Source organism: Aethalodelphis obliquidens, unplaced genomic scaffold (genome assembly GCF_003676395.1).
Source record: "Aethalodelphis obliquidens isolate GAN/ISIS:26980383/991018 unplaced genomic scaffold, ASM367639v1 scaffold89, whole genome shotgun sequence".
In the NCBI taxonomy this organism is placed as follows: Eukaryota; Metazoa; Chordata; class Mammalia; order Artiodactyla; family Delphinidae; genus Aethalodelphis; species Aethalodelphis obliquidens.
Genome location: NW_020838033.1, coordinates 4,316,043 through 4,331,010, shown reverse-complemented (window position 1 = coordinate 4,331,010; position 14,968 = coordinate 4,316,043). Strand labels below are relative to the sequence as shown.

The window sequence follows — 14,968 nt, the reverse complement described above, 5'->3', positions numbered from 1 at the left end:
CGGACTCTCAACCACTGCGCCACCAGGGAAGCCCAGGACATAGCTCTTATTAACAATTTTAAAAAATTTATTTTCGGACAACAAAAAGGCAGTCAATAGAAATGCATACAAACGTAACACTCCCAGTGAGCCCAATAGATTTCATCTGACATCGGATATGACGACTTTAAAAAGCATTTCTTGAATTAAAGAAAAAAAACACTGCTGGCTCTTTATACCTTGTTAGGACTTCAGTCTGTGACTCTTTTTACAGATTGAGATTACATTCAAAAGGAATGCTAAGTAATGTAAAAACTTAAATCTAGAAAGCACTTCTAAAGCTACTCTTATTTTTTTGCTCTGATCCAAGACAAGATGCCTCAAGTAGCCTTGCTAGGTGAGTGCTTTTTCTCTTCTGGAGGGAAGATTCCATAAGTAAGTCTTAGGCTTGCCTTGAAATACAGCTCCCATCTGATCCCAATATGAACAGAAACTATCTAAAAAATGAGCTTTTGCCATAGGCATCTAATCTGTGCATATGTTTCGCCACTTGCTGGGTGATCAGAAATCTCTTTTTTGTCCTTTTTAAAGGTGAACGCCCATTCCAGTGTAATCAGTGTGGGGCATCTTTTACTCAGAAAGGTAACCTCCTCCGCCACATTAAACTGCACACAGGGGAAAAACCTTTTAAGTGTCACCTCTGCAACTATGCATGCCAGAGAAGAGATGCACTCACAGGTCATCTTAGGACACATTCTGGTAAGTGAGAGCAATGAGCATTCCATATCTAGTAAATGTGTGTTCCTCAGTGCCCATTGCGGAAACTAGAAAGAGTTAAGTGTGGAGGTTTTAATCTGTCACTCCGGTTCTGAAGGGTTACAACAGCAGAGACCTCTAGGGCTAATTGCACTTCCATTAAGGCATTAATTGCTCTCCGTCTGGCTCAATGGGGTTGATCATCTCCGTACCATCTTTGCGCCCCTAGAGAACATCACAGTCAGACAGGAAAAGCCTGCCCTATAAAAATGCTTTTTTAATTTTTGCAAAAAAAATTATAGCCATCAGTATTTTTATGGTAAACTTTATTAAAAGATTATTTTCCTAAAAATATACACACATACTTTTCATTCAAAAGTCTGGATAAAGCAAATGATGTACTGTTTGTAAATTATGTAAAACTGTAAACTGGGTATGACTCATTGTTGGGGGTTAGTTTTGGCTAGTCTGGGCTAAATTGGGGAGTTTTGGCCATTCTGGTCTAAATTTCTTTTTTTGCATTGAGATATAATTGACAATATAACATAGTATTAGTTTTAGGTATATATGAGCTAAATTTCTTAAACCCAACTTTCTTCTTCATCAGCCTATTTATTTTTAGTCTCTAAAAGATGAGCAGCAGTAAGAATTCATAAAAAGCTATGTTCTGTCTTGATGTTTTCGCTCCTATTTTAACCACGGAAGATACATTTTTTTCAACATTTAGAATTTCCCTCCTAGAAAAATAAAACTGAGTTTATTTTCAAATTTGGGACCTCATGTTCTTGATGTTATCTGACAAAATTTTAATTGAAGAGCTTTGTTTTTATGTCAATTCACATTCTGCTTTGATGAAAACCCAGCCCCAAACCCGCAACTGGTCACAATGCAGAGACTAAGGATTAAACAAATCAGCCCCAACGAAACCCACCATGAGAGATCATAAGTGGCAAAAGAAGGATTTCTTTTACAGCTCATTGTTCAAAGTAATGAATTACGACTGAGTTTGGTCCAAAAAATTAGAGTAGTTCTTTTCTGTTGCTTTTTCCAAGTAAGATCCAACAATAATAGTCATTTTTAAGACAGATTCTAGAGGACCCCAATTTATGCAGAAACTTAACATTCTTAGCCCTAACAGAGCTGCATTTATTTTAACTTGGGATTCCATAAGGATCTTTTAGTGCTTTAAGTCCCAAAGGCACTGTTTTAAACCGAGCAAGAGGATTAGAAAATAAAAAAATCTCAGTCCCTAAAACTGAAAAATTCATGGGGTATATTTCATTGGCAAGTCAGAAAGGCTAGCCCCGCACACAGAATTGAAGTTATTACTTACATAATTTAAAAAATAACTCATTTGGAGGAGTTAGGAGGTTAAAGGTGGCCTGAATTGTATGGATGAACTTTTGAGGAAACTTTTGCTTTATCTTAGAAGTTAAGATGAAGTCATTTTGGCAATTCCTTCTTATTTCTATTATTCAAAACTATCCTCAGGGGCTTCCCTGGTGGCACAGTGGTTGAGAATCCGCCTGCCAATGCAGGGGACACGGGTTCGAGCCCTGGTCCGGGAAGATCCCACATGCCGCGGAGCAACTAAGCCCATGCGCCACAACTACTGAGCCTGTACTCTAGAGCCCGTGAGCCACAGCAGCTGAGCCCACGTGCTGCAACTGCTGAAGCCCGCGTGCCTAGAGCCCGTGCTCCGCAACAAGAGAAGCCACCACAATGAGAAGCCCGCGCACCGCAACAAAGAGTAGCCCCTGCTCGCCGCAATTAGAGAAAGCCCGTGCGCAGCAACGAAGACGCAACACAGCCAAAAATAAATTAATTAATTTAAAAAAAGAAAACAAAAACTATCCTTAGTTGGTTAGGTCAGTTTTTATTGATTGAGCCCAGACTTTGCTATAGCCACTGAGCAAGGACAAGCTACATTTATCGAAATATGTCAATGCTCTAAAAAGACTGAATGACTAACTCCCACAAACTGCAGCATTCTTTACTTACAGCCAGCTGGATGTCGCAGAATATGGGATTTCTTCCTACTTCATTCTTTTTTTTTTTTAAAGTTTATTTATTTATTTTTGGCTGTGTTGGGTCTTCACTTCTGTGCGAGGGCTTTCTCCAGTTGCGGCAAGCGGGGGCTACTCTTCATTGTGGTGCGCGGGCCTCTCACTGTCGCGGCCTCTCTTGTTGCAGAGCAGAGGCTCCAGACGCGCAGGCTCAGTAGTTGTGGCTCACGGGCCCAGTTGCTCCGCGGCATGTGGGATCCTCCCAGACCAGGGCTCGAACCCGTGTCCCCTGCACTAGCAGGCAGACTCTCAACCACTGCGCCACCAGGGAAGCCCCCTACTTCATTCTTAAACCACACTAACCTCCTTGAAAAATAAAAAGTTCCTATTTTTATTTTTTTCCTGAAGAAGCAAGATTGGATCGGGAGCCAAAACACTATGCTCCATGATAGTCATTAAATCCAAATCCTTTCATTTGTGAAAAGACCCTATCCTTTCAAAGAATAACATGATAGTCAATCATAGGCCATAACCTTATTTCAGTTGACTAAATTTAAAAGTAATTGTAAGTGCACAAGTATCCAAATACTCTGGCTTCTGTCAGCAGTCTCATTCCTAGTGGACAGTTTTCACAGGGCCCCAATACACCATTTGTTCTATAACCCCTGAGGGTCACTGAGTACCCCTTGTGCTCTCCTTATAGTTGAGAAACCCTATAAATGTGAGTTTTGCGGCAGGAGTTACAAGCAGAGAAGTTCCCTTGAGGAGCACAAGGAGCGCTGCCGTACATTTCTTCAGAGCACTGACCTGGCTGAGACTGGTGAGTTCATGCGACACCGTTCTGCACATATTTAGTGAGCATCCGCTGTTCTAGGTGGTAGGATACAATAGTAGACAAAAATACAAAAAAATCCTGCCCTCCTGGAGTTTATATTTTCATCGGGAAAGACAGACTAGAAACAAAGAGAATAAGTACCTTACACAAGAGAAGGTAGTAATTGCTATTGAGAAAAATAATGCAGGTACTGGGGGCTGATGGTAAATCAGGAAAAACATCAAGGAGCTGACATTTTAACAGACTTAAAAGCATAAGGAGAGAGCCCTGCAGATAACTTGGAAATAGCAAGTGAAAAGGACCTGGGCCTTGAATTTGAAGAAGTATAGCTAGCCCTTTGTGGCTGGAACAGAGTGAGTAGTGGGACATGAGGCCAGAGAGGAAGTAGGAAACCAGCTCTTATCAGGCCTTGTAGGCCATTGTAAAGACTTGGATTTTTCTCTGAGTGAAATTAAAAATCTTCAGAGGATTTTGAACAGAGAGGTGACGTGATTGGACTTCTCATTTGAAAAAAAAATCACTCTACTTGCTACTGAGGATAGGTTGTATTTGGGATAAGATTAGAAATTGGGGAGTCCAGTTAGAAGGCCACTGCAATAATTCAAGCAAGAAAAAATTATGTCTTGGTAATGGTAGAGGTGGTACAAAGTGTTTTAACTCTATACAGTATAGTTTAAAGATAGAACCAACAGGATTTCTTAATAGATTGTTGTGGGATGTGATGGAGAATGCAGTTGCCATTAACTGAAATGGTAAAGATTGAGGGTAAAGGCAGTGTGAGGGGTGGCAAAGGCAGAGTCCATTAAAACCAAAAGGATTTTCTTTGCGCAAGGCCGCCAGATCATGTATTTGTCAACTCATATGATTTATTGTGATGCTTATGTTTGGTTCTGGGAATTTCATATTTTATTCAGTGTTTTGAATTACATGCCTAGTGACAATTGGTTGAAACACTGGATGTCTTTCCATGTATCAGTTGTGGTTTTATTTCCTTTCATTCTTGAGTTGAAATAACCTGAAACTTTTTTGTGTCACATCTCTGCAGTTGTCCTTTGACCCATATAGTTGACCATCAGCCTGGTTCTGCAGCTTGGATTGCCTGATATTTTTATTTGTTTACTTGAACCAGTTGCTTATTTAGAGTAGGTATAAACCCTCGTGGGATTTGGTGTTTGACAGCAGTAGTTGCAATTGAATCGTTTGAACATTCTAAAACAGAAAGATTACAAAAAAGTGACAGAAACAATGTGAAACTCAGGAAAAATGCAGTGCAAATCATGAGTAGTTTAACTGTACCCGTTTTGAGTGAGAGGAACCTTTTGTTTTAGATAAAGCCTATTTTATGGTGTTAGGAGCTGGCCAACTGAATTCTGTTGGTTTGCACTGCTTCTGCTTTTTATCCTGATGGCATCTTTAGTTTTATCAAGGAGTTGGATTTCCTCCTTATTTCTAAAAAGAAATGTTTACTCTTAAAAAAAAAAAAGGCACCTAAAACTTGGGTTTTGACGTCTTAAAGCAACATGCTTAAGGTTAGTCAGGCAATACCTGGGCATCTTTACTTGACGACGTTCCATTTCAGACAATAGACAAAGCTCTTACTGTGAGAAGTTCTCAAGTTATGAAAATCTATTATATTCCAAATAGAATCATTGGTATTTAAAGCAAGAAGGATTAAAGAGAGCATCTAATCCCACCTGTTCATTTTATTTTATTTTTTGACATCTTTATTGGAGTATAATTGCTTTACTATGTTGTGTTAATTTCTGCTGTATAACAAAGTGAATCAGGTGTATGTATACATATATCCCCATAGCCCCTCCGTCTTGTGCCTCCCTCCCACCCTCCCTATCACCTGTTCATTTTAGAGATGAGGATATTGAGACTCATCAAAAATTCAGTGACTTACTTAAAAATCACTAGAACTTTTGTTGTTTTCATGATTAGCTATTTTTTTTATTTTCAAAGACATATTGGGACATAATTCACATACCATTAAACTCACCCTTTTAAAGTGTACAATTCAGTAGTTTTAAACATATTCACAAAGTTATACAACCATCACCACTCTAATTTCATAACATTTTTGTCACTCCCAAAAGAAGCCCTGTACCTATTAGCAGTCACTCCTGTTCCCCCTCTCTCCAGCCCCCAGCAACCATTAATCTACTTTCTGTCTCTGTGGATTTGCCTATTCTGAACATGTCACGTGAATAGAATCATATAATGTGTAGCCTTTTATGTCTGCCTTCTTTCACTCAGCATAATGTTTTCAGGGTTCATCCACGTGGTAGTACTTCATTCCTTTTTATGGCTGAATAATATTCCATTATATGGATTCATTGCATTTTATCTGTCCATTTATCAGTTAATGGACATTTGGTTTTTTTCCCACTTTTGGAAAAATGGCTTAATTAGCTATATATATTTTAAAGGTTATGTATTATCTAGTTAGCAAGAGTAGAGTAACACACATACTAATAGGCACATACATATGCATATGTCTTGATTGTCCTGGAAGCAGGGGAAAAAATTGAGTAAAACATCCTCTATGAACAGTAAGTTCAAAATTACTGATTTTGAAGTAAGGTTACCACCTTACTTCCCATTCCCATGACCTTTTTTAGGAATTTCATATTAGAAAAGTATCAAAAGAAATGTTTTCACTATCTTCAGTGGTATAAGGTGATTCAGGAAATACTGAAATACGGAGGTTGAGTTAATTTGCATTTCATAGGCTGGTTTGATGGATCCATGCAACACACTTTAAGTCTCAGCAAAAAAATAAAGGGTCAACTAAGTCAGCAACTCTTGATTTTTTAAAAAAACAAATATGTCGTTATGGTGGTTTCAGGTTAGAAAGTGTATAAAGTCACAGCTTAATCAAATATAATAAATACTGCATGTCCTGTCTATCTTTGATATTTCAAATAGTTCTCATGATTTTTCCTGAAATCCAAAATATAAAGAATGTTTACTCAAACACAAGCCAATCCTTTAATTATTGCCACAGCTCCCTACGTGGTTTCCATTTCTGTTTCCTTCTTAAAATTGGGAGTCCCAGTCTGGACACAGTGTTCCATTTTGAGCCTGACCAATATAGTGTCACCAGCGGTACCTCCCTAGCTTTTATTTTATTTTTAAATTTATTTATTTTATTTATTTATTTTTAGCTGCGTTGGTTCTTCATTGCTGTGCCCGGGCTTTCTCTAGTTGCAGCGAGTGGGGCCCACTCTTCGTTGCAGTGCGTGGGCTTCTCATTGCGGTGGCTTCTCTTGTTGCAGAGCATGGGCTCTAGGTGTGCAGCCTTCAGTAGTTGTGGCATGTGGGCTTAGTAGTTGTGGCTCACGGGCTCTAGAGCGCAGGCTCAGTAGTTGTGGCACACAGGCTTAATTGCTCCAAGGCATGTGGGATCTTCCCGGACCAGGGCTCGAACCGGTGTCCCCTGCATTGGCAGGTGGATTCCTAACCACTGCACCACCAGGGAAGCCCCATCCCTAGCTTTTAAAGTGATGCTGCTGCACTGTGGATGTGGCACTTATTCATCAAGGGCTTATTGTAAATTGAAGTGCAGCCTAGAGTGAGAGCCAAGCCTTGGGACAAACCTGCCCCAGTCAGGAAGCAGGTCTTTATGGAAGCAGAACGAATGAAAAGGTCTTGGACTGGAGACCAATCTGCAAAAGAAGGTCGTGTTGGGCAACAGGACTTCTGGCCTTGCTAATCATTTTCTTTTGTTCAGATAGCATGCGTTGGATTCTCATGTGCCAGGCTGTGTGTCAGAGCTGTTTATAAAGATGAGTGAAGGTTAAGCCCCTACCCTTAAAGTATTCACAGTCCAACAAGGGACCGGGTACTTGATCTGTTAATATAAAGGTCTAATAGAGATACATGTGATAGTGTTACTTCAGTCCAAGTTTTTATACCAGACATCATCAAGATACTCTAATCCTGTCTTAATGGAGTATGTATGAAAAGAAGAATGAATATAGACGATCACAGATTTCATTTTCTCATTAGCTTGATCCTTATTCCAGAAAGGGACTAACAGCTGGTATAGAGATTCATTTAGCCTCATTTCACACAAATTATGAATACTTGGAGTAGGACATATTTTTGTATGACAATGAGTTCTAGTAATAACAAGATTTTTAAACTAATTGAATAATTATATTTATTTATGAATCTAGGAGTCAAAACCTTTTATCTTCATTCTCATTGTTGCGGTTGAGATAATACAAGCATGAGAGTTTCAGAATAAATTTATATTTTTACCAAATAGCAGTCCAAAGAAAAAGCTTAAAGTGTTTTAAATGTCTCTTTTCCCAACAGATTATTAGAAAATCAATACTAACTCAACAAGTAGTATTCATTCTACTTGCTCAAAAAGGCAACAGTTTTATGTAACTTTTTTGTTAGAACCTGCCTTGCTCTTTGATAGCAGTCTCTTGTTAGACAATTCTTATTGCATAATAACACCCCTTTGTTCCACTCTCCATCAGTTACTGGCTGACCACACCATAGAAGAGACAGGAAGAAATGCCTCTTATTTGAGATCCATTTAACACGTCAAGATCTAATGAAGGATTTTGAACAAAAACAAAAACACAACGAATTATATAGTTAAATCTGCAATCACTTTGAAATAGAAATGGCATCATGCAAACAGTTAGCTAAAACCCAGACAAACTATTAATATTTTTGCAGAGATTAAAGGTAGTAACCTATGCTGTAATTTTGACTTCGTATGAGTTTTATTATTTATTTTTTCAACATGTCATTAAAATCATTTTGCTAATGAAAATGGGTATATCCACTATATACTAGTAGGCAAGTAACATGAAGGGGAGTTGACCCCGAATTATAGTCCTACTCCCACTGTGCTCACTCATGAACCAAGTGTGCAAATTGTCCCTTGCCACCGTCCCATATTCCCCACACCCACCCCTTGCAACACTAAACTGCCAAACACCACCCAGGAACGGATTTCCTATTTCGTCGTTTAAACCCATTATCTTGTTCCCTTACTATCTTGCCAAACTGGTTTCCCTCCACTTACATTCTGAGATGTGATGTGGCAAGATAACAAGTCTAGACTATTTGTATAAATAGACAGTTGGGTCTTAAAGTTGAAGCAGAGGACCAAACGCCAAGTCCTCTTTTTTCTTTTCCCCCTTTCAGTGTACTGCCTAAACTCCTTGTAATCCCAAAGAGATTGGCTTGACTCCAAAGCATTTCTTTGTGTTTTAAAGGGTGTTCGTTTAGTACAGCAGCTGTCCAACAACTGCAAGGCACAAGACTGAGAGTTTGGGAAAGAAAATGAGAGTATACCATAGTCAGTTGAAACTTTAGCCTTTGCCTAACTTGCCAATTAGAAAACACAGTTAACTCAGTAAAGATGAACTTAATCTCTAGAGTGTGTTCACATGTACAGTGAGGATTGGGATCTTGGAGCTGATATTTTGAGTGAATGACCCTGCGGGTGGGTGTGGGTAGATGGCAGCCCTCTACATTAGTAGTTTCAGAGGATTCCTTTCAATCCAACCAGAGTTGTGGAATATGGGAAAGTCTCCACCCTTGCCTCAAATTATCAGTCTCTCCGTAAACACTCCAGAATTTTATCTTTTTAGATGTCAGGCATTTGGTCACTGATTTCCAGAGTAAGATTTACCTAGAAATGACTGTCATGACAAGCTTGGTGAGTAACCAGGGATAAAAGATGATGTTATCTCTGAAGGTTGCCATTTAGTGACATGCCCCAATTATGTTATTTAGGTCAGCGTATCCCCGCTTTAGCCTCCTTCCAAATATAGAGTATATAGAGTATGTGTCCTCGGAAAGATGCTTGTGGTAATTGATGGTGGCTTTGGTGAAATGTAGGGAGATGCTGAGAGCCGAATGGGAAAACTAGACTGGCAGCATAATACTTGCAGTAAGTACTGGGACTGACAAACAGATCTCTGGGTAATGATGGGGCCGTTAGAGGAGTAACTAAAAGACTTAATAAGAGTAGTGGTAAAATGGGGATAAAGTTAAAAATTCCCAAAGTACTGTTTTTCATTCTTGTTTTACTATAAATCTTTTTTGATAATAACTACATGGGGTAGGCATGGGGGTGGGGGAGGACCTTACCTGGCTTTAATGCTCTCAAAGTTGCTGGAACCAGAATGAATGTTCCTAGTCAAAGCACAAACTTAGCTGCCTCTCTGATGCTTCTAAGAAAAAGCCTCCTTCTAACAGCCTCAGGAACTTATTTCAAATCCCAGGCCTTTGTCTTTCATCTCTCTGCTCTTGGGGCTCTGGGTAGTGCCACATCTGGTGGTGGTTTGTGTGAAAGGAAATAATATGTATAATAGTTTCCTGTTTGGTCATTTAAACCTATCCCTGTGCTGGACAGAATTTAACCCACTTCACTCAACAGCAGTGTTCTGTCACTAAAGTGCCCGTTATTTACAACGATCGGTCAGCTAAAGTCGCAGTGCTTTACCACTGGCCCCAAAGCTGCCCAGTTCCCTTATTCGGACCCTTATTGTTTTCATTTACACAAATAGTGTTGTTATAGCTTAAACTGGAGGCTGGGATTTATTTCTTTAGAGCATAGAATTATTTTTGATAAGAAACTCACAAAGTCTAGTAAATATGGTCATTGTCATCATTCTCTTCTCTTATTCATTTTTGGAGCCATTATTCTTGAATTTTTAAAACACTGAGCTTTATAATTTATTGTGTAATGACTGTCAAGGAGTTTTAAAAAAACAGAACCAAAACCATGCCAATAATAAAATGAAAAATATTTAATACTTTGAATTCTCTCTTTCTCATTTGGCTTTGGTCTCCCACCCTGGCCATTCTTGATAGTCTTGCCCTTGAGGTCTTTCTTTTTATCTATCTATTTATTTATTTATTTTTGGCTGCGTTGGGTCTTCGTTGCTGCTCATGAGCTTTCTCTAGTTGTGGCGAGTGGGGGCTACTCTTCGTTGCAGTGCGCGGGCTTCTCATTGTGGTGGCTTCTCTTGTTGCAAAGTACAGGCTCCAGACACGTGGGCTCAGTAGTTGTGACTCACAGGCTTTAGAGCGCAGTCTCAGTAGTTGTGGCACACGGGCTTAGTTGCTCCGCGGCATGTGGGATCTTCCTGGACCAGGGATTGAACCCCTGTCCCCTGCATTGACAGGTGGATTCTTAACCAGTGTGCCACCAGGGAAGTCCCTTCCTTGAGGTCTTTTTTTGTCTTTCATTTACTTCAGAGATGGCCAGTTTTATTCTCTCTGGGCATGTCCATTTACGATACTGAATATCTGAGAGACCATGGAACTTGTGACATTTTTTCTGTATATCAGAATCTCTTCACACAGCAAACTCTTCAGCTACAGAATGAGCACTGACAATTCCTAAATCTGTGTATGTATTTGGGGGAAAAAAAGTCCATTCTGTAAAAATCATCACTTGCTTTTTACTCTAGTCACTTAAGCTGATTTCAGTTTCTTCTTCCTTAGAGACATTAAGAATGTACAGATACTTCATTTTAGCTTGGACACCCTGAAATGCTTATGATAAAACAGAGGGAAATGTTTGTAGCATCACAACATGTTTGCTTAGGGCAGGGGTGAGCAAAACTATGACCCTCAGGCCAAATGTAGCCAGCAGCCTATTTGTGCACAGGGGTTTTTACATTTTTAAAGGTCAAGGAAGAACCAAAGAATATGGAACAGAGACTGTACGTGTCCCACAAAGTTTAAAATACTTACTATGTGTCTGACCCTTTACAGAAAAAGTGTACTGATCCCTAGCTTTAGCTAGCATCATGTGTTAACATTTAAAGCCTTGTATTTAGAGCAGCTGGTATCTCTTTGAACTTCAGACATAAACTCTCATTGGGTATTGCCTGATGTACCAGACTAAATTGTACTATATTTATTCCAATTTACTATTTAGTTGATTCGATGTTGGCACTATTTATATATTCTTCTAGCGGTTCTCAATTCTTGCTGCATCTTAAAAATCATCTGGAGAGGGGCTTTCCTGGTGGCGCAGTGGTTGAGAGTTCGCCTGCCGATGCAGGGGACACCGGTTCGTGCCCCGGTTCGGCAAGATCCCACATGCCGCGGAGCGGCTAGGCCCGTGAGCCATGGTTGCTGAGCCTGCGCGTCCGGAGCCTGTGCTCCGCAAGGGGAGAGGCCACAACAGTGAGAGGCCCGCGTACCGCAAAAAAAAAAAAAAAAAAAATCATCTGGAGAGCTTTAAAAGTGCTGTTGCCGGCCTTCCCTGGTGGCGCAGTGGTTGAGAGTCCGCCTGCCGATGCAGGGGACGCGGGTTCGTGCCCCGGTCCGGGAAGATCCCACATGCCGCGGAGCGGCTGGGCCCGTGAGCCATAGCCGCTGAGCCTGCGCGTCCGGAGCCTGTGCTCCGCAATGGGAGAGGCCACAACAGTGAGAGGTCCGCGTAACGCTAAAAAAAAAAAAAAAAAAAAAATGCTGTTGCCTAGGCCCCTACACCAGAGATCCTGATTTAATTGATCTGAAGGGGGGCCTGGGCATGTGTGTCTTCTATGCTCTTAAGGTGATTCTAATGTTCAGGCAGGTCTGAGAACAACAGACCTATACCACTTAAAGGTCTATTTGTGGATTGACAATTGGACCATATTCTTAGGCAGTTTTTATTCACATTTTTCATTAGAAATATAATAAAGATGCATTATACAAATTGTTCTTTAATTTCAAGACAGAAGTGTTGCTCAGGGAAATTTTAACTGAGACAGTTTTGAAATGTGAAGAGCATATGAAACAGATAATGCAGAGACCAGAAAAATATAATTTAAAAGACAGGAACTGAAAGGAGCATGCTGGAAAAAAAAGAAAAAGAAAAAAACACTCAGAATTTCAATACACAAATCACTGAGTAGATTTCTCGCTGTCTGGGTAAGTGTATCTATTTTCAAAAGTGCTATTAACATAAACATAGCAGTAAATCTGGGGCACCGGCCTTTTTTTTTTCAAAGTTGTTAAGAAGAATTATATCAGTCTGCAGGTGTCACATGCAGTTACTCAGAATCAGAAAGAAGGCTGATCGGGGGTTAGAAGATCTCCATCTATCTATCTTTTTGCAACCAACCACGTCCAGGCTGTTTATTTAATACTTCCTCTTGCTAATGAAGGTACTGGTTGGGGATGGGTTGGGCTTTCCCATGTCGGCATAAGACTGCAAGATTTGAATGTGCCCTGGTGTTGGCTTCACTGACCACAGCAGGTAACCCAGGCAAGAATCTGAGCAGTAATAACAGGTAACAACAGAGTTTGCATCAGACCTCTGACACTTTTCCTTCCAGTTTATTTCTTTTTCTCTCCATTTGTCAACGTGTTCTTTTCCCTCTTCTTTTTTCATTTTTCCAAACCAGCAAGTGCGGAGGCAAGACACATCAAAGCAGAGATGGGAAGTGAAAGAGCTCTCGTTCTGGACAGATTAGCAAGCAATGTGGCAAAGCGAAAAAGCTCAATGCCTCAGAAATTCATTGGTAAGAATACAACCCATTTTCCTGCTGTTGTTAGCAGATAGTTTGAATGAGATAACATAGGATGCTTACTACACAGGCCCTTCCTAGTTTAATCTCTGTTAAAATAAGGTAATTGATTTTCCATTGTACAACTTTTATTCTTCAGGATTCATTTTGGTAACTAGAGCAAATGATAAAATATTTTAACTAAAGAATCTTAACTACTGAAGATGGGATTATTTGGTATCCAATTTCTTAAATGAAGTTGGTGTTAAAAATGCTGTTCCTTCCTCTTTATTCCGAATGACATATGTTCCATGAGAGAGTTTGTGCAATTGATACCAGTAAGATGTTCAAGATAGCATTTTTGTAATCTTTTGCAACTATGTTTTACAACTTGGTTCCCTTATCATGCTCAAACTTTTTTCATGCCCTAAAATGTATTGCCATATTTTCTTGAATTTGATTGAGAATTGGTTTTAAGAGAAAGTGGTTGGGAATGCATAGATTTAAATAACAAGGTTTGATTTAATCATTTGTCTTACTGGAGTTAATTTTTATACCATTGGTTTTCACATTGTCAAAAAAATACAGCAAGAATGAGATGGCTAAGAAATAATTATGTCCATTAAAGTGTTAGGACTGCCAAATGGCAGAAATATTGTGTTGAATTCTCCCAGATGTTTACATAAATGTGACTATGATATTTTAAATAGATTTGTATTTGTGAAGTAGGCAGCTGAATTGAACGTATTGGTTTTGCTATAAATTGAAAGTCGGTGATATTGAACAAAAATAGTTATCACACAAAAATAGACCTCCCTCAACACCAGTAATATTTTAGAAACCTGTCAGTCTGTTTTTCCAAAGCTACTTGCTGCTGCTGTTGATTTCTTACTTCAGTCCTTTTGTGTTTATTCTTTTCAATAGCTTTTACAGATATCAAGTGCCTGCCTGGTTTTTAAATCTGGTTAAACTTTATTCTGGTCTAATTAGTTTTTTAATTTTATGTGAATTATAGAGATATATTGAAAGAACCCATATATTTCAAAGCTACCTAGCTTGTTTTTGTTTTTTTTTTTAACATCTTTATTGGAGTATAATTGCTTTACAATGGTGTGTTAGTTTCTGCTGTATAACAAAGTGAATCAGCTATACATATACATATATCCCCATATCTCCTCCCTCTTGCGTCTCCCTCCCACCCTCCCTATCCCACCCCTCTAGGTGGTCACAAAGCACTGAGCTGATCTCCCTGTGCTATGCGGCTGCTTCCCACTAGCTAGCTATTTTACATTTGGTAGTATTTATAAGTCCATGCCACTCTCTCACTTTGTCCCAGCTTACCCTTCCCCCTCCCCGTGTCCTCCAGTCCATTCTCTATGTCTGCGTCTTTATTCCTGTCCTCCTAGCTTGGTATTTATACTTATTTACTTTATGTTGTTTGACTGAGAAGTTATTGTATTCTTTTAGTCACTTTAAGAATAAACTGTGTCAGACTAAAGTTGGTGAATTTCATTTCAGAGAGACCCTATCCTCTTTACCATCTTCCCTCTCCTTGGTGAGAAATGTCAGGGGGCGTGTAGTGACTTCTATATGGGGTTTAGGCACAGTGGACCAATTGTGATTCCAAGACGTTATCTTAGAGCATTGCTCATACCTCTTTTGAGCTGTACTTATGTGAAGAGGTTCTGACTGGCGTACAAAAGGAAACTTGGATTGTTATTCTATGCCATGAGTATAATTTAATTTGGGGGATGTTTTGGCTGTAGAAATGGCTGCAGCTGATATGGGTGGGGAGAAACATGGGGAGAAATGGGAAAGAAAAAAAATGTAAAGTGACTTAATTTCAATCCAGTTATGGTCAATGCATGTTGGTCTAAGAGAACTAAAATATGAGAGAAGGTACT

At 39.5% G+C, this 14,968-nt stretch overlaps 1 protein-coding gene across 3 annotated transcripts in view; it reads left to right on the top strand.

Annotated features, from left to right (window-relative positions):
• Window positions 1-14,968, top strand: part of IKZF3 (IKAROS family zinc finger 3) — an 82,463-nt gene that overhangs the window by 57,746 nt on the left and 9,749 nt on the right. Inside the window, exons 5-7 of one of the 3 annotated variants that reach the window (XM_027094453.1) lie at window positions 571-738; window positions 3,445-3,561; window positions 12,963-13,079. In XM_027094453.1, the coding sequence (XP_026950254.1) occupies window positions 571-738; window positions 3,445-3,561; window positions 12,963-13,079 (402 nt within the window). Of the gene's footprint in view, window positions 1-570; window positions 739-3,444; window positions 3,562-12,024; window positions 12,849-12,962; window positions 13,080-14,968 lie in introns of those variants that run through there. The other 2 variants (XM_027094454.1, XM_027094455.1) reach the window with 2 other exon arrangements.